Source organism: Hyposmocoma kahamanoa, unplaced genomic scaffold, assembly GCF_003589595.1.
Source record: "Hyposmocoma kahamanoa isolate Upper Pololo Valley unplaced genomic scaffold, ASM358959v1 93, whole genome shotgun sequence".
Classification (NCBI taxonomy): domain Eukaryota; kingdom Metazoa; phylum Arthropoda; class Insecta; order Lepidoptera; family Cosmopterigidae; genus Hyposmocoma; species Hyposmocoma kahamanoa.
Window position 1 is genome coordinate 11,403,554 of NW_020654810.1, and position 24,488 is coordinate 11,428,041.

Below are 24,488 nucleotides of genomic sequence, written 5' to 3' on the forward strand. Positions count from 1 at the left end.
TGTGTGTGTGTGTGTGTGTGTGTGTGTGTGTGTGTGTGTGTGTGTGTGTTAGTGTTGCAATAGAACAATCATTTAGAAATCGTAATAATTACATAGAATTAAATCAATGCATCGTATATTCGCATTATTATTTATTTTATTTAATGATGTTTTAAATTTGCAAAAGCAGCAAGCAAAAAATGTAAGCGGTCATATTTTTAATGATTGATCCTCTTTCCCTCAGACATAAAATAAATTAAATTGATCGATATTTTAATCTGTTTTGAGAAAAAAATTATGATTTGTATAAATTAACTTTAATAGTTTTATGTTGGGCTTCAAAACTAAGACAAATGAGCTTTAAAAATAAAATTTAGATACTTGCTTTTAAAACTAAGTAAATGTTGATTATATTTGTATACTAATATTGTATTAATTATAATATAATGTGACCTGAACACATGTTGGAAAACGCAAGCAAATTGGTTTCTGGCCACAATGCTTTTTCATATACTAACCTAACCTACTGAATAGAGGGCGCAATCAAGCAACCAAGATTTATTAGGAGATCGATATCAAAAGATGTACTCGTTATAAATGTCATCAATCGTTAAAAGAAAAAACCAATGATACAAAAAGAGGATAAAATATTATTTTTGAATACCAAATATCAATTTACTATGCTTAAACATAATAATAGTGTTACTTTCAAAGCAGTTCATTATAATTTACCCGTATATCAACTAATATAGATGGAACAATTAATACAAAAATAAAAAAAATATCGTTTATTTAAAAAAGTGCACATTTACAGTAATCAATGATTTCTTTTAGAATCAAATAATATTATCCCTATTGTGCTCTCCTAATCATAAACAAGGCATTTCGTAACTTTCGTTTAAGTAAGATATTGGCATGACTAAAGTTTTTTTTTAATGTCAATTATGCTGATTTTGCTTAACAATAAAACGCAAATAAAATGAGATATTTAAAAAACCGCCTAAGGGGGTTTGTAAATCTCGTTTCTCTGATTCCAGGTATTATGTTAATAACTTAATTTTGCTAAAAATTTCGATTACGTTGTTTATAATAAGGACGGCAGATGTATACTCTGAGGCTGCCTTTTGTCTTACATTAGAGAATTTTGCTAGAATCAGGTTTGGCTTGATCGAACCAGAAAATAAAAAGGAAATAGAAAGACCATAACAAAAGAGCGAGAGATATAAAAGACTGATGATAGTCGATAAAACAGAAGGGATATTACCAGAATTCGTAGCAAATTGAGGTTCAACGTGTCGGCCTTCCCCATTAGAAAAATAAACGTGATGATACATAGTGTGTCTAGTTCCAGACAGTGTGTGTATCCTACATTAATATAATAACCACAACTTGGACAATTCACAAAAATCAACACAGAAATTTGAGGAAAACAATTCAAGTTGTTATTTTTGATAATCTTAGGTGCACCTTAATATTAGTTTTTTTTTGTCAAATATTTAAGGTACACTTTTTGGCATTTACAAAACTCCGACGCTACGGCGCGAAGACTTTTTTTTGCAGTAATAATTATCATTGAGTCATCTTATTGATTGTTAGCTAAGAAATCGTTTTTAATCATCACTTACGAGCAAAATGGGAAAGCCCGATCATTTCATTCGTCACTGCAACAGTATAATGATTTAGACAAGTCTTAATTGAACAAATTGTACCATTTTACAAAAATAAATGTTTTCTACTACTATTCTCGTCTCCTTATGCAATACAACATAATCTATTTATAAAATAATCTTTATTGCACACAATAATAAAATACAAACAGCTACATTTACCTATTTGTCTTTTATTATTGTGTGCAATAAAGGTTGCAACAGGTAGCCTTATGGTTACGTAGCAACCTCTACCTGGCAACCTTTTTTGATACTTGCACTTTTCGCAGTTCTTATCTCAGTCACATATAAGCTAATACAGTTTACACCACGAGCTTTTTGTTTGCTTTGGCGTCTCTTGTGACATACTTTTGTTCATCATATTCATGTGTCACGATTACTTAAGTCCCAAATGTTAGGTAATTTTTTTAACGCCCTTGACGCTGTAGTGACTTTCTATACAATGAAAATAATGTGGTGTTTAAAATCTCAATTTCACTTTCAGATTACGCAACCTGGTCGACAGATGTAAAAACGTATAATTTGAAAAACAAGCGAAGTACACATTCGAGTAATTTACAACTTTGTATAAAAAAAGATCTCAAAAGTTTAATTATCCCCTTTCGCTGTATTCATTACCGCGGTCTCCTCAAAGATAACTGAACGCATATGGGAGTCCCCACCAAAACAAATCATAAGAGCCCAAACACAAAGTGGCTGCTGCATTCCGTTGAGGAGTTTCTCCCATCTGTCTGCCAATTCCATCAACAGACTAGCTCTAGGTTACCATAACATTTCATTTTCATTGGAATTACATCTATATTTGCCAAATTTTATTTGAATGTGGGTAAAAGTCAATAAATCGGATTCATTTCCTAATTTGCCCTTGGAGATGGAATATTTTCTTCAAATTTGGGTGGCTGTACTACTGAGGAACCCCTTTCCAACAAAAAAAGAATAATTGAAATTAATTCAAAAATTCACAAATCGTCGCCTTACTCGAATCTTAAAGCACAAAATTACTGAAATGCAAAAAATGGATTGTATATACAAATTTTGCAAGCTGATTTCACATCACATTTTATTCATATTCACACACTGGCTTTTACCTATTCTTCAAGTAATGCACCCGTATAAATTAACACCCTTCATAAGAAATTTAAAATAAATAGAAAGTTTTGACATCTCCTGAATAATCACTCTTTATAAGGTACGAGTTTGAGAAAGTAAGGCATCGCAATGTCGTATGTCAGAGTAATCGCGTAACACAAACACCCAAAAAATACAATTTAATTGAGAAACTGCTCCTTTTTAAACTCGGTTGAAAATTATTATCTTAACTTTTTGCTTTTAAACGTAATCAAACTGACTGTGCTACATTACTATGTACGCAAGACCACATGAGTAGAGAAGCAATACGACAAGATCATGCTAAATATTATGTTATATTAATAGAAGGAGTGACTTCCATTATAATAATAATAACGCACATAATCAACATCGCCCATTTTGGTATAGTTTATTGATCAAAATAATTCTTGATGGCGTAAGTATTCGCATCATAGATATAGAAAAATAGTGGTACAAACCATATTGGCATACATGTATAAATACTTTATATTTTTAAGTAAACAGATGATTCCAAGCAAAGTACAGTTCCATTGTTGAATTAGCAGGTCCGATAAAACCAATGCTTATGACACAACTTTACTAATTTTGCAATTGGATAATTTTCAGGTATAATAATAAATAAATAATGGTTTTCTCTACCTAATTTCGGTGGCAATTTTTATTATTAAATATTCGAGTATTCTTTCGTGAAATTTTGAAAAACCAAGAAACCACACTCGAATAGTGAGTAATCCGTCATAATAATATTCTAGAATATTTAAATAATAATCAATGCCACCGAAATTAGGTAAACTAACCTGAAAATTACCCATTACTGGTATTCCACACAACCCGTTTGTTATCCTGCATGCATCTGCATGATCCAATTTAAAGAAACCGAAGTTGCAAGTGGTTTTCAACTATTAAATAGTAATTTATAATGTATATTAGTTTTACGACAACAATAACGCCCTTGTCGCATTTGTCATAGATAAATTTTTTCGTGAAGTATTCAAGACAATCAGTAAATGTACGTCAAAATTTAAGGAAAATTTTGCCATTTTGCGTAAAGTTCAAATCATTCGTAATTATCTAAACTTAAGAAACCGCAAAATTAGTTGTAATACTTATAATGAGGCTTATTTTGGTAATTTTAGTGGATTCTTGGAAATCTTGGCAAGGATTAGGCGAGCGATTCAACGTGTGGTTAAACAGGCACATGAAGAGCATATCAAGCTTGATACGTTGGACTTTGGTCCGTTCTTATACGTGAGGCGCACTATAAGTTTCCGAAATGAATAAGAAAAAAAATAAACAGAAATTAATTTATTGTTTCTCAAAATATTCTCCGTTAACGTTAATGCACTTTTTCATACGAATGAACCAATTTTGAAAACATTTATGCCACTCCACCGTGACAAACTCTGAAACATATTTTTCATACTCTTCGACAGCCCCTTCAGGTGATGAAAATCGTTGACCGCGTAAGTGGTTCTTAATTTTTGGAAATAAATAAAAGTCACAAGGTGCCAGGTCGGAACTGTACGCGGGATGGCTCATAAGGTCAACGTTCACGTTCAAAAATTCATTTGTCTGTCTGGCCGTGTGAGAACTGGGATTATCGTGGTGCAAGATGATACGGCGTTTACGGTTATTTTTACGGAGTTTGTCAATAACTTCTGGAAAACAAATGGTCGTGTACCAATCACTATTCAAAGTACAACGATTCTCCAAAGCAACAGTAGCCATGTATCCAGTTTAAAAAAAAGAAGCAATCATCCGCTTAGAGGCACTTTGCACGCGCGCCACTTTACTTGGTTTCGGCTCATCTCGAAAGACCCATACGCTCGATTGCTGCTTTGTTTTGGGATGGTAACTATAAATCCATGTTTCGCCACCTGTTACCATGTCCCACACCAAATTTGACGCTTGTTCGTTGAATCTGGTAAACATGGCATTGCACCAAGAGACGCGATCCGTTTTTTGAGCCTCAGTCAAATTGTGTAGGATCCACCGAGCGCACAGCTTTTTCACACCCAAATGTTTGTGTAGTATTGATTGTATTTGACACATGCCTGTGCCTAAATATGCCCGAATCTCATGGTATGTCAGATGTCTATCTGTTTTGATCATACGGCGCGTAGCATCGACGTTTTTGTTGTTCACATCAGTGAACGGGCGACCATCACGAAATTCGTCACTGAGAGTCACACGATCGTGTTTGAATTCTACAAACCAGCTATAGATAGTCGTCTTGCATGGTGCTTCATTGCCAAAAGCAGTTTGAAGCCGAGCGAAGCTCCGCTGAGCTGTTAAAATAACACTTAAAGTCGTAGAAAATCATACTACTAAAATTTTCAAGAGTTAAATCCATGGTGATGTAGACAACCAATTTATAAAATGACGCCACAATACAAAAACAAGTGACAGTCAGATGAAACAAACTGTATTCTACAGCCAGAGTTTCATTTTCAAATGTTATAATTACTTTTTAAATATTATTTATGAAAGTGGCTAGTTCCGTAAACTTATAGTGCGCCCACTAATAAACTACATACAGTTGAATTTAAATCTTAACTATCAAGCTCAACGGATACCGTACCTAGAAAATAAATAGTACATTAATCAATGCCAAGTCTACTCAGCAGTTCGTGCTTACTTTTCACCATTACAAACAGAAGACGCATTTTCTTTTTTTACCTAGTCTCAAACCAGGAATTACTTACCTACTATGAGTACCAGGGCAACGGTATCGGCATCCGGGGCACTTTCCAGAACGCCTACACCAGAACCAACTTTAATATTGGATTATTCTGTAACTTCAGGGTTGGGGACCCAGTGTTTTGTTTTTATCACATTTCTGATGTTGACACTTTTGCAATATCGACAATGATAAACTTAAAGTATTTCATCTTATTTAAGAGCCAGACTTTCGTCGGTGTAGCCTTTTCCACTCCTCACGGTTCATAGCTAGTTCTTTGATCTTCTTTTTTATTTATTCACTATACGCCATTCTTGTCTCTCTTTTCTCTTTTTTCTTGGTCTTCCTCTTTTAAAGATAAACTTAAAGTGTATGAAGTAAAATATTCATTCCTTTATTATTGTTGTTAATACCTACTTTATTGGATTTTTAAAAAGTATATAAATATTTATTTATATATTTTTTTCTGTGAAAGTGCTTCAATAGTTCGTAATAATTAATGCAAAGATCGAATAAACTCAAAGAAAAATCTTTCGATTCGGCTGGATTCAGGATTTACTTAACGCAGCCCGCGGAAGGCGAAAATGCGTAGCTAACTGACGATGAGTGGAGCAGAAGAATGCTTTAGTGGAGACCGAAGACCGGTACCAGAAGCGTCAGCCGTCAGAAAGCTAGATGAGCGGACGATATAAGCAAACAATGTAACTAGAAAAACTTGGACGGAAATAAATCGAGAACGGACATTTTAACGTGCAAGCGAGAAGAGCTCTGCGCTTAGTAGTGATTAAAGGTTGTAGAAGAAAAAGAAATGTAAATGTAATGTAAAAATGCATTAATTTTCAATGCGTTTGGTGACGTGGTGAATAATGATATTTCAATAAGTTAAATTAGGTATAATTAGTTATCTATTAAGATTATAGGAAATCATAAAAAAATTAAAAACTAAATCAAAAGGCTATAATCATCTTTTGGAAGAGTAATTGTGGTCTATTTTGCAATGATAATTAAAGACTTGTAACTTTAATCACAAATGATTTATTTTAACGCTATTATATGTCATAATAATATATGTATATGTAATAATAGTCGAGTTATCGAGTTTATCACTTAGGTTACAGAAATAGGTGCCCTATTTGTTGCACTATGTAGGCACCTACCTACAATGGCACAATAGAGTTTAGCGGATGTGGTGTAGAGTTAATAGCTGTTTATGTTTTACGGCATCTCACTTTGTATCCAATGTCGTATCTCGTAAGGATTTGTTATTAACTACACAAACCGAATGCACTAGGAATTCTCGGTTTGCTTACATTGCACTTAGGAAAAAAGTTATGCTGTTTTTTATAATACCAAGTGATGGGACGAACAAGACGAGCGCCTGGTGGTAAGCGACACGTCTATCCATAACAGTGCCACGCAGAGCTTTAAATCGCAAAGATCTTAGGAGCACTGCCACTGCGCCCATCACGCTGAAACATAAGTTGACAAGTCCCATGCGACTGTAATTTCACCAGCACCTTTACCCTTCAAGACCAGAACGCAGTAATCGTCACATTACTGCTTGACGGCAGAAATAGGTAAGGTGGCAGTACTTCCCTGGACGAACTCTTTCACAAGGAGCTCTACTGCTACTATTTACACGTTTATGTTATTTGTTAACATATTAATATCGCTTTTGTGTGTTGAAGAGTCTGTTTTCGTTGAAACTCAACCCATCGTCTTAATTACTTTAGTCTTCAGTTTCAACAACATTTTCTACGAATGTTGTCAATTTGTAATTCATGTAATTTAGTAATGTTTAGTAATTTAGTAATTTATTTATTTGTACATAAAAATAAATACAGTTCAGTTACCGATAACAGTGAATGAGAAGGTACAGAATTAAAAATATGTTTTGGTATACATTGATATGACTAACACCCCTAGAATGTTTACTCCGCGATTGTTTTTTGCAGTCGAACGCAGTTTATTCCTGAGATCTAACTGTAAGTGTTAACCATGCGTGTTGCAACATAGTGACTTGTTACAAAATTGCCTCTGCAGTCGGTGAGCTGCGCTTGCACACAGTACTTTATGAAGGACGATAACTAGGGTTCTAAATGCTAAAGTGTCTCATGTGCATTTAGTAATGTAACTATAAAGATCCCATTTATTATTTTCAGATATTCAGCATAATGACATCACAAGTGAACGAGTGGTACCGAGATCGGAAGGTCTTAGTGACCGGAGCGTCTGGTCTCATGGGGAAAGTTCTGATCGAGAAGCTTCTCTACAGCGTGCCAGACGTCGGCTGCGTCTACGCACTCGTGCGCTCCAAGCGCGGCAAATCACCGGAGTCACGCATCGAAGACATGTGGAAACTGCCTGTATGTACCTAGACAATATTACATTAACAACTGCATCGTTTCTATTGCAACAGTATCAATGCCGAGTTGCAGCATTAGAGCGTGAAATAAAAATGTATGGCAATTTTTAGCTGTTCTCAAGAATAAGGGAAGAGAAACCACACGTTATGAAGAAATTGGTTCCGGTCATTGGCGATATTTGCTACGATAACCTCGGCATTGATGAGAAGGTGCTCGAAAAACTTAATGAAGAGGTGAGCAAAACACAATTTTTAAAATTTTACTGTAATATTTATTAAATTAAATATCATAATGTTTTCACTATCTTGATATTCATATGTTTTTGGAAAAATACTCTACTAGTTCGTTATTATTATTGTTGCGAAAATCGAACAACCCAAAAAAAAATCTCTTCATATCTGAGTACGACACGAGAGTGAAGAAACTTTCATAAGTTTCTCACGGGTAGTGCTGACGGCAAACAGCTATTTAAACCTAATACTATAGATCTGCAACAAGTAACATAGAGAAGGGTTTATTAACCTTGTGTTAACATGAGCTCCTAAGGTGTCCGTGTAATAAACGCCGGGAGTCCACGGCGAGCCTACCTAACATAAAAATTGGTATAGAATATATTGTGAGTAAATAGGTACTGTGCGCGTGATCTTTTTGAATTTTTGCGCCCAGCAGACAGCCATCCATTATTGGAGTGATCGAGACGCGCGTCAATGCCACCCGCGAGCATTTCTTCTTCTTCATCTTTTCGGAAAGGGTCCGTAGGCTCTTTAAAATTTTGATATGCTGACGCCAATAATAACTCAATTGAAGATAAAGATAAATTTATTTTCATTATAACTTAATCATTGACTAATTTAAATTAATAATAAAAATAAACATAAGTAAATGAAGATATGATAATATTAAAATAAACAATAAAAAAGCAACCTTAATTATGCAATCACAGAAAAGCTACATTATAATCGTAGAAACGAATAGTATAGTTATGATGCCTAAATTAAGTAAATGAGTACCTGTATTTTAGGCATCTTCTTTGTGCTTATTTCCTGTGTAATAATAATAAGACATTTATTCATAAGCATATTTACAATAAAAAGATTAACAGTTAACAGTTAACAGTTTCAGAGATATGGATTCTAGTACTAATGAAAAGGATGGAACCTCAGCACTATGTGCTGCTTTTCAGGTTCCACCTTCATACATGGACATCCGCTGCTGATAATTATCAAACTTCACAAGAATAATATTTTAAATTTGTAGGATATAGTCAAAATTAATTTATTATTTCTATAAGCACAGTATACATATATTACAAGTAAAAAACATTAAATACCAAATACAAACGGCACAGGAACAGGTTTAAACTTCTTACATACTTGTAAACAACTTACATGACAAGTAAACTAAGAAGAAACTTAAAACAAAATAGAAGCTATTTGCTACGTTTTAAGGCAATTACGATACCAATTTAGTCTAGCCACATTGTGATTTCTGTACGTTACGTAGCCATTGCTTACATTTTCTTTTGAGAGTCTGCAATGACTGGTTAAGTTTGGGAGTGGAATGTCACAGACGAAGCAAACCGAAAGCTTTCCCTGAAGGCGCGTAACCGAGGAAACGAGTGAAATTGTAACTCTGGGTAGCGCGTTGACCGAGTCTGATCCTTCTCTCTGTGATTCCAGCACAATTTATTCGCCAAATATTGAGGTACCAAGTAATGTTCAATTATTTTTTTGTGAAATTACTCCACTAGTTTGTTATAATTATTAATACAAAGATCGAACACTCAGAAAAAATTCCTTCGATCCGGTCGGATTCGAACCGACGTCTTCTTGCATACCGTGCCAGACGCTATACCAACTAAGCCACGGAACGAACCAACGGACCTCACGAATTTTTCTGTGCTTGCGTCGTGTCTTTGTACTTGGTTTTTCAACGACTTTTTAGTCGTAGCGCCATCTATGAGAAATCTTTGACAGATTTATCACCCAGTTAGTACCTTTACAGCTACCAGTCCTGGCGAGAGATGTCGCTATTTACTGTATTAACTAAAACCAAGTACAAAGACACGACGCAAGCACATAGAAAAATTTTTGAGGTCCGTTGGCTTAGTTGGTATAGCGTCTGGCACGGTATGCAAGATGACGTCGGTTCGAATCCGACCGGATCGAAGGAATTTTTTCTGAGTGGTTTTTCTGAGTGTTCGATCTTTGTATTAATAATTATAACAAATCAATATGTTGTTTATTTCTAGTATGAATAAATAATGGTTCACAACCATTGACTTACAAATAAATGGACGACGGGTCTAATACAAAAACCACGAAAAAAATGTCCCAAGTCAACCTATTCGAAATTTAAATTGTAATGTCATCGCAGTATCGCGCTGTCAGTCGAACAAATGAAGACTAAAGCGGAGTTTCGCGCTCTGTATACGATTTTAGCGCCTTACAAGTGCGGACACTTTTTAGCGCGGACCCGACGTCCATATAATTGTAAGTCAATGTTCACAACACATCAATTTTATGGATTTTGTAAATGGCGGGTAATTTTCTGTCAACAGATGGCCAGCTAGTTTTTTTCTTATTTATTTATTTATAAAACATTGGCTTCAGAGCCATCAGCTTAATGGTAACAAACAATCAAGAAACGCACAACGTAATATATATAAATTAGAAATTAATTGGTGTAAAAAGTGTAACTACTAAAACCCGCTATTTCGAATATGTGGCCAGCTAGCTATTCTTCCCTAGATAATACAACTTGAATTAAAATGTTGATAAAGAGCAAAGATGCATACAGCCTTGATTCATTGTAAAAAAATTGCTAAATTTTATACAGTAAATACTTAAAATCAATTATAAGAAATTCTTAATAATAAGTATTTAAGTAGTACCTATGTATATGGCTGAATTGCAATTAAATTTCCGTTTAGATACTTACGTAACCTCCTTGCTTGAACTTGAACCTGACCTATGTACGGAGGTAATGTCGGCGCGTTTGCACATAGCCTTGGTTCAATGTAATGTCAATTCTCATATGCGACGAAGTCTTAAGCTAGATAATATTACAATACAGAGATATAGCGATTTATAATTGCGCTAATGCATACTACACAATTAACGTTAAACCTTTGCGTATCTCGACACCGCAAGTATGCCCGAGAGCCACATGGTGGTAGGATCCTCTCATTAGATGGTACACCTGTTGCCAAGAGCGACAGACAGAAGTCGGGGCCCTTAGGCCCCGTGGTGATCCTCCACCTTCCCCTCAGATCAACTCAAACCTCCAGCAAGGTACAATATTCTTTTCATCTGTATCTCAATATTACTATATTTTCTTATTACAAACACTCACCAGATTCGGGAGTACTTAACTATCTGCTTCGCACTAACCTACCCTTGCTCCTTACTTAATATCTACTCCAATTTCCTAACCTCACTTTGCAAAACATTCATTTTTCCCTCCATTCCTCTCTCCGTGTTGCCATTTCTAAGAATTTCGTTCAGAAATAACACACATATAAATAATAAACATACGCGACAAATATGTCGTGCTACAAATAAATAAGCTCCTTACCGACCATGGCTGTAATGGAAAGAAAAAAGGCCCGAGGATTTTATTTGGAGCATTATAGTCAAGTTAGCCATCATACTATTTACCAGCATGTGTGATGAAAATATAATTTTAATACAACTTCCTGCAAGCCCTCCGTATCATCGTAAGTCTGTCTCTTAAGCCAGGATTTGACGGCCATTTAATATTCTATTTTATTCATGGCGAAATAATGCAAAGTAGAATTTAATTTAAAGTAAACGAATGTGCCAAGAGGCAGAAGAATCTATGCGAATGTGCTGCGCGGAGTTGTGTGTGTACGAGATGAGAAGGTATAGTGTCGTCTGTGGTTGGTTGAAGTCACGGAAACAAATGGAGTACTTAATTAAGTGCTTTTTCAAAATTATTTGTAGGATAAACAGTTGCCGAACAGAGAGGACATCGTACTTGTTTAGGAGTTTGTGGGTTGGGTAATCAAATGGACGGAAATTAGTGACTTCAAGAACAGCTCTCTGCGCTCTTTCTACGTTTATCAAGGTGGTCTTATGAGCACCGCCCCAGGATGTAATGCAGCAAAGTAGCGATGATTGACAGAAGGGAAAATTCACTGATTTATGACGGGCGCCGCTAGTTAGTAAGAGCATTAGCTCCGGTGTGGTTCGAGTGCGCTGCGGTCAGATCGAAGGATTTTTCTTCGTGTTATTCGATCTTTGTACCAATAATAACATTTTACTGTGTTGTTCCTGCGTGCATAATCATCTGTAACATGCGTAAATGAAATGTAAAATAAAATAATGAGACGTCGTCTATTGTTATTTTTACAAGTACTTATTCAATTATGGTTTAAATACTATACTGTACTTTTTATAATAGTTATAGAGCTCCTTGTGAAAGAGTTCATCCAGGTAAGTACTGCCATATTACATGTTTGGGTGCTGAAATAACAGGCACGTGGGACTTGTCAACTTATGTCTCAGTGTGGCTGGCGCACTGGCAGTGCCCCTCAGATCTTTGTGATTTAAAGCTGTGAGTGGCACTGCAACTATTATGGACAGGCGTGTCACTTACCACCAGGCGCACTTGTTCGTCCCGTCTCTCGGTATCATAAAAAAGAAGTATAGGTGTGACGGCGTTCTAATTTCAAATTGCAATTATGTTTCTCAGAAAGCTATGAAATAATATTCTCAGTATATCGACTGTGAACTGGCAACCGGTACCATCTAAATTTTTTAATGATTTCACTTTTTAGTACCATTGTACACTGTTTCATACTCCGCAGCGTTGCAGGAAATTCCATCCCAGATACATTTAATTTTGGCGCCAAAATCGACTTCATTCAACTTGTACTAACTTCTAATCTATGCTATATAAATGACGCAAACAATTCTTTTCTTTATCTTGTAAAATTGTCAAAATTGAGATAGTACCGGCTGCCAATTCACAGTCGATATAGGGTTTTATTGCAAAAATATTACTAAATCATGTAATGTACAAAAACACCACTAACATAAAGAAATCATATGAAATAAGTTAATTTATTTACTGTACTAGTTAAATTGTTACTTACAATAGTTAGCACGAAGTCGTAATATGATTACGATATAACTGCACCGGTTCCTCATTTACTTGATTCTAATTGTATGTTGTATTCAGTCGATGACATTACTGATTACTACATATTTGTATTACCTTAACTGTATATTTGTCTAACAGGAACCGTGTTACGTGGAATACAACTTAGCATAAGTACATACAGGCTTTACGTAATACGACGCGATTATTATAAGTACATAAAATTCCATTGCTTATGAACGTGGGGACAATCAGGATTTAAAGGAGTGAAAGTTGTTTGAACCCCAGTACAAAGATCGACCAAATGTCAAGTTAGTTGTACTTTTTGAAGTCGTTAATATATTTTACTGTCAGTCACCATTCACTTACAAATAAATGGACGACGGGTCTAATACAAAAACCACGAAAAAAATGTCACAAGTCAACCTATTTAAACGTAGTGACATGTAAAGGAATATGAAAAAGCTAAAACGTTTAATTTAAATTGTAATGTCATCGCAGTACTGTCTTTAGTAAATATGACTATAGAAAATTAAATCAAGTAATTAACAGTTTTTTGTTCGGGTAATGTTTTTTACTGCAACTTAAAAAAAAACAAAAATGTGCGATAATAACTGAAGATCGTATAAAAATGAAAATCATTATTAAGTTGCGTTAAGATGGTTAGAAAAAGCCTAGCCACCTTACCTGTTTCTGCCGCCAAGCAGTAATGTGAACATTACTGCGTACCGGTTTTGAAGGATAAGAATGCTGGTGAAATTACAGGCACGTAGGACTTATCAACTTATATCTCAAGGTGACGGGCGTAGTGGCAGTGCCCCTCAGATTTTTGCGATTTAAAGCTCTGAGGACACTGCAACCGTCAGGCCCACGACTTGTTCGTCCCGCCACTTGATATGATAAACAAAATCATAATGACTGCTAGGGTGCTAACAGCACCTACTTACGATTTTGTTGTCAAGATGTGCTTACCTATTGTAACTGCTGGCTAAAGTTTAGATAATCCTACATAGGATTATAGAGTACATACTCTAGAAGCACCAGCCTTTTCCCAAGTAATATACAATACTTAGTTACCTTTCACATGAGTGTACTGTACCTAATGTAAGGCTTTTCACTTAGTACCTATCATAAAAAAAATGTGCGTTTGGTGTCGGCGGTGACACGGGCGTTTCAAGTTTCGGAAGTAAAACGCGGTCAAACTTTTTCATGTGTATTGCATGGACATAAAGCTTTTTCTGACCAGCTCCAACAGATTCTGCGTTAATACATGTGGTGACTTTTCTCTGATAGCACCGTAGTCTAACATCTTACGATACGGGGTCCTTCAAAGGAGGCGTTAAGAGGCATCTTGTAAGCAAACGATGGGACGAGCAAAACGTGCTCCTGGTGGTAAGCGACTCGCCTGTCCATAACTGTTGCAGTGCCGCTCAGAGTTTTAGATCGAAAAGATCTGAGGGGCGCTGTCACAGCGTCTGTCACACTGAGACATAAGTTCAAAAGTCCTATGTGTCACTAATTTCACCAGCACCTTTATTCTTCAAAACCGGAACGCAGCAGAAATAGGTAAGGTGGTTCCCTGGACGAGCTCTTTCACAAGGCGCTCTACTGCTACTAGTTCACCGCCACGCACGTTTGTTATTTTGTTTGTTTGATATTTGGGTGTTTAACCCAAATATCTGCATTATCGGGTATTACATAAAATATTGCATACTTTTAAACTCGTTGTTCAGTATGTTAGTGCAAGAAATAACGTACTTAATATTTTCCATATTTTCATTGAAAATGTCTTACCTACTTGTTGATTCTTTTACCAAACTTAGGTTAAGAGAAAAAAAAGACTTAATGTACAATAATAGTCAACTTCAAATGTTATTTGAAATCCACTGAATTAATTTTATTATAGGTATCAGTAGTATTTCACTTCGCTGCTAGTCTTCGTCTTGAAGCACCTCTCCAAGAGGGAATTGAGATGAACACGAAAGGAACCCTCCGGGTGTTGAAGATCGCCAAAAAGATGAAGAACTTGGTCGCCTTCGTTCATCTTTCGACTGCCTTTTGCTACCCGGACTACGATCGACTAGCTGAGAGGGTAAGGTTTCTTTTTTATTATTACATAGTATATTTCCCCTTTGACTCGTCACACGTCATAGTTATATTTTTAATCGTTAGGGATACCGTGTGTCGGGTTAATGTTATTTATTAGGGGAACGGAAGATAAAACGGATCACTTAAGGAAAATTCAACCATGAAAAAAAATCAATGTCTTTATTATAACTTGTTTAGCATTATATTATTGGGCATTTATTCATCTTACTTCCCTACTTCTAATATTTCAATCAAATCACAGATTAAAAAGATATTAGATGTTTTTCAAAATCAATGTTGGGATAAAACGGACCACACATGAAGGTAAAATGGACCGATGAAAATATGAAAAAAATAAACAACTAGTGCCCTTACTTAAAAGCACACCTTTCACAAACAAACCTAAGTTCTTCATCATAAAAATTTACAAAAAATAACTTACCTTAATAAAAACATTTTTTTTTTTTTTTTTTATGACATTAAGTAACGGGACGAACAAGTCGTGTGCCTGATGGTAAGCTACACGCCTGCCCATAACAGTTGCAGTGCCACCAAGAGCTTTAAATTACAAAGATCTTGGGGGCACTGCCACTGCGCCCGTCACCCTGAGACATAAGTTGACAAGTCTCATGTGCCTGTAATTTCACCAGCACCCTTACCCTTCACAACCGGAACACAGTAATGTGACCATTACTGCTTGGCGGCAGAAATAGGTAAGGTGGCAGTACTTCCCTGGACGAGCTCTTTCACAAGGAGCTCTACTACTACATGTTACATTCTACTACATGTTACATGTTATATGTTACATGGTATATGTTACATGCTACTACATTCTACTACATGTGCTAACGCAAGGCCCCTTCAAGGACAATGACCGTAAATGAAAGAGAGGCGACTACCAAGTGGACGTAAGTCGGTAATAGATGACTCTAGTAGTTTCATAGTTATAGGCGCGGTCCATTTTACCCACAGGGTCCGTTTTACCTTCCATTCCCCTATACGACATAAGTAGATAATTTACGCAAAGATACCATACAATGTTAAGGCTTGAACAATCGCGAATGACTTTAATGATTTGACCTCTAAGCAGTAGTAACAATTTCATACGCCATCTATCGACCACTCGCTTGTACTTACACAAAGTCAAATAAAGATAAGTTGTAAATTAGAATACAGAAGAGTCATAAGTGTTTTTTTGCAATCTATACCTACGTTGTTGTTCCCTCAGAGACATTTGAGAATAAACCATCGTAAAAATAAACATTACATAATATTTTAGGGGAGAAATCGTAATTTCATAAATAGTAAAAGTATTAGGTAAATCGTGCAATGATTCGATCGTTACTTGATAGGATCAATTAGCAACTAATACTACTATTTCCAACTATAAAAGAGAAGTAGAAAAGAGTAGTAAAATTAAAAGAAATACGTTTATTCGCTATATTTTAAATGCATTTAACAAACTTGAATTATGCGTCATTGAAAGTATATACTTTTATGTATTATTTATTCAATTTCTTTTATACAATACGTAAATAAACACTTAAATTAATAATAAAAAATAATAAAAGTGATTACGACAAATACGACTAATTTGTTTTTAACTGATGGAAATTTCAACAATAAGAAGTACAAAGTACAGCATAACGATACGTACTTAGCGCGAGGTTAAATAAATATACATTAAAATAGGTACTTTATTAACCAAATTGTTAACATTAAAAAGCGTCAAAGTCGAAATAGGGAGAATATAATAATATATTATAATATAATAGTTTAATTGAAGTTGGAGTACTATTTTCTGGTTGAAGCATGGGTTCGTTGTCACGAGAGCAAATATTTGCCATATTTTCTGGATCAGTAGTGGTTTATTTTCTTTGTTTTCTATTTTTTTTTAAACAAAACTGCTGCAAGCGGCGGTGGGCGGAAAATGTAATGCAATATGGTTTCATTTCTACTAAATAAAGTGGGTATGTCTTTGTATCCCGCGGTGCAGCGCGGCGCAGCCTGACGTCACCAGCTTGTGCTACCACGGGCACTACAAAGTGTGACTAGGCTACTCAATAATAGGATATATTTCTTTGAAAGGCAAACATTGGCTGAACAACATCGGACTGCTTAGGGCGAACTTTGGAAATAGCAATACTATATAGAACTTCAAATGTGTTAAATAAAGTGAATATTTCTTTCAAGGGAATATGCTGTGTGTGTGGTCGTAAGCGATTTGTAGATTTTACATAAGGCACGCAATGAGAAAGTTCCGGGTTCGATTTCCGGCAGTACCAATTAGGGAAATGAACTTTTCTAAAATGGTTTTGGCCTAGGTGTTCTGGAAAGAGTCGCTGAGTGAATTCCGTAGGTCTTGGTCCTGGTTTTGATTTCCGGTAGAACCAGTTTAGGAAATGAAGTTTGTTGTAATGAGTTTCTAAAATGGTTTTGGCCTAGGTGTTCTGGGTAGTGCTGCGGAGTGTATTCCGTAACTCTTGGTCGCGGGTTCGATTGCCAGTAGAACCAATTTCGGAAATGAACTTTTCTAAAATGGTTTTGGCCTGGGTATTCCGGGTAGTGCTGCGGAGTGTATTCCGTAACTCTTGGTCGCGGGTGCGATTCCCGGTAGAACCAATTTAGGAAATGAAATTTTCTAAAATGGTTTTGGCCAAGGTGCTCTGGGTAGTACCGCAGGAATCAAACCACTCGGCACTACTCAGAACACCTAGGCCTTCTCTTCCAGAACATCTAAACCTTCTCATCCAGTGCCATATTATTTGCATGTATTTTGTACAAATTCCATACTTCACCTTAAATTAATTTTTTATTTCGATATATCTATGTTGTCTAGTCTTTGTTAGTTATTAAAAAAGATGTAATGTAAATATAACGAAATAACTAATTTATAAAATCTAAAATATAAAAACAAAGTCAAATATATACATATATATATATTTGACTTTAAAAAAAAAAATTGAATATCAATTCAATAAAAATTTAATTAATACAGTGAATAGCGACATCTCTCGCCAGGACTGGTAGCTGCAAAGGTACTAACTGGGTGATAAATCTGTTATAGATTTCTAAGTAAGTTACAGCAGTACTTTCCTGGACGAACTCTTTCACAAAGAGAGCTCCTTGAACTGCAAATTAAAAGCAATCAGAGTCTTCATCTGATTTTACCAGTGCGTATAGTACAAAAGTGCCAATTTAATACACTAATTACCAATATCACAAGGTACCTAATAAGCTCCGACTACCAGAATTGTTTTTTACCAATTTTAAGACCCGTCCTTTTAATTAACACAAAACTATCACGTCATATTTGTTATCATCAAAACAATGAATTGCTTCTACGCTTTTAAAACGTTTTTTTTGTTTCAATACGAACCTGCGTCATCTTTTCACAGTAACAGAAGTAAACAAAATTTGTTGAACTCCAACAGTCATTATTCAAAATTGTTTGTTATATTATGATGAAAGAAATCTTGTATTAACAGGTTAGCATAAAATACTACTACATCATATAAAATAGGCAACTTTCCTTATTAGGTCCACGACCCCCCCGCGCCGCCTCACGAAGTTATCCGTGCTGCCACCTGGTTATCTGACAAACAACTGGAACTGTTAGCTCCAAGCATCATGGGTAAACATCCCAACTCCTACACGTACTCCAAGCGTTTAGCTGAAGCCCTTGTAAGGGATCATTACCCTGAATTGCCCGTGGCAGTCGTGCGGCCCAGCATAGGTAAGTGAATGCGTGTGGTTTCGATATTTGTTAAGGTTCGATGTTGGTTAATCCATGTACGTCATACACCTGTGTTCTCGTAAGTTTTTATAAACGTGCATACGTACGTAGTGTTTTTCTATTGTTAGAAAAAACAAAATTACCATATTATACAATTTGTTTAAAACTTGCAAGTTTTTTGACGACCTCGATGGCCCATCGGTTTGCATTGTGTCCCAGGTTCGATTCCGTTCCCTAGTTTGAGACCAGGCATTTTTTCCATCCTTCCATCCCATTATTCGGGGTCCTTGAATGTTCTTTGTTTGTGTTTTAATCTTCTTTATTTATTAAGTTTTTATTTAACCTTATATTATTCAATCTTTGCGTGTAAAATTGTTCAGATATTAAAGTATAATTCTAATTCTAATTAAAGTTAAAATTGTATAATGTCATTCGTAAAATAATAATAATTGTCAAATTGTAAAATAATATTAAAATGGTCCAATTAACAAAATAAAATCAGTGCTAATAAATAAAATAAAATATATCGTTAGAATTAAATTCATAAATTCATTAACTTGTCGAGATCTATTTTGACGGCCTGCCACCCTTCGCCCACATTGTCCCCTCCGCGAGACGGAGGCTTTGAGGTCGCTTTGTTGACTGCCGCTTTGGCTGTCGCCTTGAGGCCAGGTATTTGGTGTGGTTGTTCGACACATTTATTTACTTAAGGAAACGCGAAAGTACGTCGCGATTGTTTAACAAATATTGTTATTTTTACACATAACAATTTTACGGCAAATGACAAAAATAATAATCCATAACATAAATTAAATCCATAATTTCAGTAACTCCGTCATACAAGGAGCCAGTACCTGGGTGGGTGGACAACCTGAACGGGCCAATAGGGTTGATGGTGGGCGCTGGCAAGGGCGTGATCCGGTCTATGCACTGCTACGGACACTATCACGCCGAGGTCATTCCGGTGGACATTGCCATTAATTCTATTATTGTCATTGGATATAGCCTTGGCACTATGACTGAGAGGTTAGTTTCTAATATATTTAAACTGACAATAAGCTTTAGAATTAAGTTTTAGAACAATATGTGCACGGTCTTTTTACACACGGCACAATACATTCAGGGGAAGTCAAGACGACTTAGTAGAATCAGGTCAGCTGTTTGATCAGAACTGCCCTTATAGTCTTTTGTCCAAAGGAACTTGGTCTAATTTTGAATTTCTGTCAGTCTAGTCAGTCCATCTTTATGGCTAGTCAGTCCGCTAGCCCTCCATGGAGGCTGGACGCGTTAATATACTTGCAGTTGACATGGCAAAATTATATGGGAAATCGATTCCTCCTACATAAAGTATCGTGAATCTAATTCACAACTTTATAGGGGAACATTTTAGCGAATTGAACGGACTAAAATAAGCATTGCCTAAAATACCTGCGATTCTTGAGGTGTTGTAATTATATTTGATACATACTCATTATTTTTCCTACTTTATAAATCAACTGCTGAGTATAATGGACTAAATAAAAATAAGGTGATTTATGAAAAGATGCATCCATTTTTGTGGCTTACGATAGATTACGTAGAAGAGGAGTCGACATACTGACTGGTTTATTAGTCGAACCGCATGGACAGCTTGTACTCGAAGAACAAGTCGATGCGATCCCTGCTCAGGATCCTTGTTGGTTCAGCAGCTGTCCATTGCCATCGAGCAAGTTAATGCCAGTACCTATAATGGAAACTGAGTCAAGCACGGTACGGGGCGGCATCTTTTTAAGTTAGTTTTTGACGACGTCTCTTGCAAATCCCAGTTTTTTTCCTGTTTTAGTAAGTTACTATTGACGAAACCTAGTGCTGATCTTTAGGGGATCTACTTTTTAATACTTATCTATTTTTACTGAATAAGTTATATTTTTAGACGTTTGTACTTATGTAGACTAAAAACTAAACTTAACCTGGAAATTTAAATATATTTTTCTTAATCAACCCATTTGCTATAGAGATTGATCCATCTGTTATAAATAAGTTTATTGTTAATAAATTAAGCAATAAAACAAGAGACAAAGCAACGTAATAAATTGTTCTTCATTGTGTACCTACACCACTGTTAACATTGATGATTGTATCATTCACACTATTGTATTGATACACGTTACCAAGAAAGTTTAACGAGTGGTAGCTCTGAGACGCTATTTAGTTTATTGTATTCGCTCTTTGCACAATACCAGCGCCTCTTAGCACAATTTGTAGACTCTCACGTTTGTTGAAATCTGATCAGAAAAGTTTTTTTTTTATGTTTATTAAGACTTTATGTTTATTGTCCTTATCATTTTTTTATTTTGTACAGTTACCAGTTATTTGAAATCGTATTTTATTGTATTTTTATTTATTTATTCAGAAACGAGACTACAATAGTCCAAATTGGTTAGTAACAAGAGAACTCCTATGTCTATAATAATGTAATATAATCCTCGGATCCCAAAGTAACTAAATAAAAAAAATAAAAATATATTAAAAATAAAAATCATTTATTATCAGACAATCATAGTCAATAGTTTGTTAGTAATACAAAAACCCTATGCTATATTAGTTAATTTTATATTTTAACGACACACAATTAAATAATTCAAAATCAATTCAAAATCAATTCAATGTCAATTACAAAATACAAAGTAAATTTAAGAGCAAAAAAAGCACTTGTGTTATGAAAATCGGAAACAACGATGGTAACACAAACACCCAGAAAAAGAGAAAGTACGTAAAGAACAGTTTTTCTACATTGACCCGACGGGGATGGAATCCCGGTCTTCGGTGTACAAGCCGCTCGACAACGGAGGTCGTCAATTAGTATACATTTAAATAAATTAGTGCCTGAATAACAGGAAAAGTTACTTCTGGTGATCAGCTCCTCGGCAAAGTGACGCATGCATGCGAGTCATACCTTGCCACCACTGTCTTCAAGATGGAGTTAGTACTGGCCTGCAGTCTGTTTTTTGCGCGTCATAGCATAGAAATCATCAGTTCTAACTTGCGCAAATGTGCTCGAGGCGCTGCAGGCCCGCGGCAGCCCCATCAGCATCCTGAAGCCATTATTATATTGGATTGGAAAGACGCTGATAGCTTCCTGCGTAAAGCTGATATACTAGAGGATATACGTACGGATAGAAGACTTGATAGTATGCTTTAAATAATGTTACGTTTACTTGCTTACTACAACGTGCGTCTGGCCGGGCCAACATGTTACATCTAACTGCCGACGCCCTTCTTTCACTTTCTAAAGAAATCTGCCTCCGTGGCCGAACGATTACCACGCAGGACTGCCACGCAGAGGTCTCGGGATCGATTTCCAGACCGGGAGAAATATTTCTATGGGCTACATTTATTTCTCTCGTGAGTTTGGGTGTAATTTGTGGTTGTTTATGTGTGTGTCCGTGCACCCGTGACACAAGGTTTCCCTAGTGCGAGGTTATGAGTGTGCGCATTATTTATTTATTTATTCAATGTCCAAATGGTTCCTAAAGTCCAATCGCGAAATTAACTCTTACAGGCCTCCAGAGATCCCGGTCTACAATCTAACAACCGGCGACGATAGGAACACAACGTGGAAAGAAGTTCTCGATGTTGGCAAAGCGACCGTCCGAAAGTACCCATTCGAAGGCCCCCTGTGGTACCCTGATGGGAACATACGACATAACAAGTTCATACATGACTTGTGCGTCTTCTTCTATCACATCGTGCCGGCTTATTTCATTGATTTCCTCATGCTGTTGTTTAGGCAAAAGAGATTGTGAGTATGCAGTTCGGATTATTGTTTCTCTTCATTCTATTTTATTAGGTAATAAAGTAATTGTAACAGTAATTGAAAAGCCCGACAAAACATACTCTTTTACTCCGGTTAGATTTACTTTTCATGCAGTTTTTTTAGTGAATTAAATAAAGAAATATTTGTTGTGCGTGTGTACGGGATTTTAGATATCTAAAATAAATGTGATAACAGTAGCATATCTATCATAAAGAATAATTATTAGTAGCAATAGAGCTCCTTGGAAGGGTAACGGTATCGGTGAAATTACAAGCACATGGGACTTGTCAACTTACGGGTGACGGGCACAGTGGCAGTACCCCTAAGATCTTTGCGATTAAAAGCTTTAAGTGGCACTGCAACTGTTATGGACAGGCGTGTCGCTTACTACCAAGCGGCTTGTTCGTCCCGTCACTTGGTATTAAAAAAAATATATATTTCTTACAATTTCTAAAAAACTTAACGGGCAGCAATTTGATTCTCAACAGCAAATCCGTCTATCCTATATGTCCTAAAAAGAGAGACATGAAAAGGCCCCTCGACAAATTAAGGCCGAAGCCACACTGCGAGCGAAACTAAGTTAACTGAGCATAGTTTAGCTCACTTAGCTGCATGCAAGCTGAGCTAAGAAAACACGGGGCAGTATTGAAGTGCTGCTACTCTACGTTACTTTTTCCCGCACAGGGGTAAAAGACGACTTGGGTAGCTAGCCAACATAGTTCAGTTAGCTCGATTAGCTTAGTTCGCGGTGTGAACAGACATATGAAAACATGCCGCGGCTACATGAGCTAAGCTAACTTAGCTTAGCTTCGCTCGCGATGTGGCCTCTCCTTAATGCTTGCGACAGAACCCAATACATACCCAATACATATTTTTCTGACAAATCTGTAATATTTCTATTGTTTTTCAATTTTCAGTATGGTCCGCATCCAAAACAGAATAACAGTAGGTCTAGAAGTTCTCCAATACTTTACGACTCGCGAGTGGTGGTTCGACACGCACAACTTCAAGGCGTTGGCAACCAAATTAAACCATGTGGATACAGAGAAATTCCCCATGGACTTGACTATCATTGAAACGGAGCCTTATATTGAATGCTGCATGATCGGCGGAAAGATTTACTGCATGAAGGAAAAGATGGAGAACTTACCTAAAGCCAGACTGCAGAATAACATGTAAGTACCTAATAAATACGTAAACAAAAAAATAATATCGATTTCCCTCGAATAAACTTTTTATGAGGATTTTCTTGAATATCAATAAAATCAATAAAGCGACATCTCTTGTCAACGTCTGGTAGCTGTCAAATTACCTGGCTGAATGAAAAACTTTCATACATTTCTCAAAGATGGCGGCTACGGCTGTGATTGTGAAAAGTGTAAAGGGATTCCAGCTTTTTGGTTGAAATATGTATTTATGTAATGTAATTAAAGATCAAATTGGCTTAAAAATATTCTTTACATGTCATTCACTATTGATTTCAATAAGGAAGTCTCTCACCGTTTAAAGGTTAAATTTGTTTAACACCTTTCTTGACACTGATCTACTCAGAACCAAAGAGACGAATTGGGAGTCAATTATCATAGGGTATCGACGGTATTTAGTAAAGTAAGTTAAGTTGGAGTAATAAATAGCTTTTCTGTACCACAAAATGCAATAAATGACTATTACTATTAAGTAACCTATTATGTACTCCATAAAATTAACAATCTGTATACTTCTTTTCCAGTTTGGGTGTCCTAGACAAGCTAGTGTCTGTGTTCTTCTACCTCTTCTTAATTTCCCTGGTCGTGTCCTACTGCGAGCCGGCTAGGACGCTGCTGTCCTATGGTGGAACTGCGGTTCGGTATCTGCCTCTTGTGGGCAAAGCCGTTTTTAAAGATGACTTGTAACATATATGTTAATTCTAACCTTTTTTAAAAAAAAACCGACCTCACAAGTT

The 24,488-nt window shown here is 36.0% G+C and overlaps 1 protein-coding gene across 1 annotated transcript in view; it reads left to right on the plus strand.

The window, feature by feature from the left end:
• Positions 1 to 24,488, plus strand: part of LOC113237451 (putative fatty acyl-CoA reductase CG5065) — a 24,804-nt gene extending 316 nt beyond the window's left edge. The window contains exons 2-9 of the mRNA XM_026473931.1: positions 7,599 to 7,802; positions 7,913 to 8,035; positions 14,833 to 15,018; positions 18,555 to 18,750; positions 19,578 to 19,776; positions 22,292 to 22,531; positions 23,464 to 23,721; positions 24,276 to 24,488. Coding sequence (XP_026329716.1) covers positions 7,611 to 7,802; positions 7,913 to 8,035; positions 14,833 to 15,018; positions 18,555 to 18,750; positions 19,578 to 19,776; positions 22,292 to 22,531; positions 23,464 to 23,721; positions 24,276 to 24,438 — 1,557 coding nt within the window. The 5' untranslated portion in view covers positions 7,599 to 7,610 and the 3' untranslated portion in view covers positions 24,439 to 24,488. The remainder of the gene's footprint in view (positions 1 to 7,598; positions 7,803 to 7,912; positions 8,036 to 14,832; positions 15,019 to 18,554; positions 18,751 to 19,577; positions 19,777 to 22,291; positions 22,532 to 23,463; positions 23,722 to 24,275) is intronic.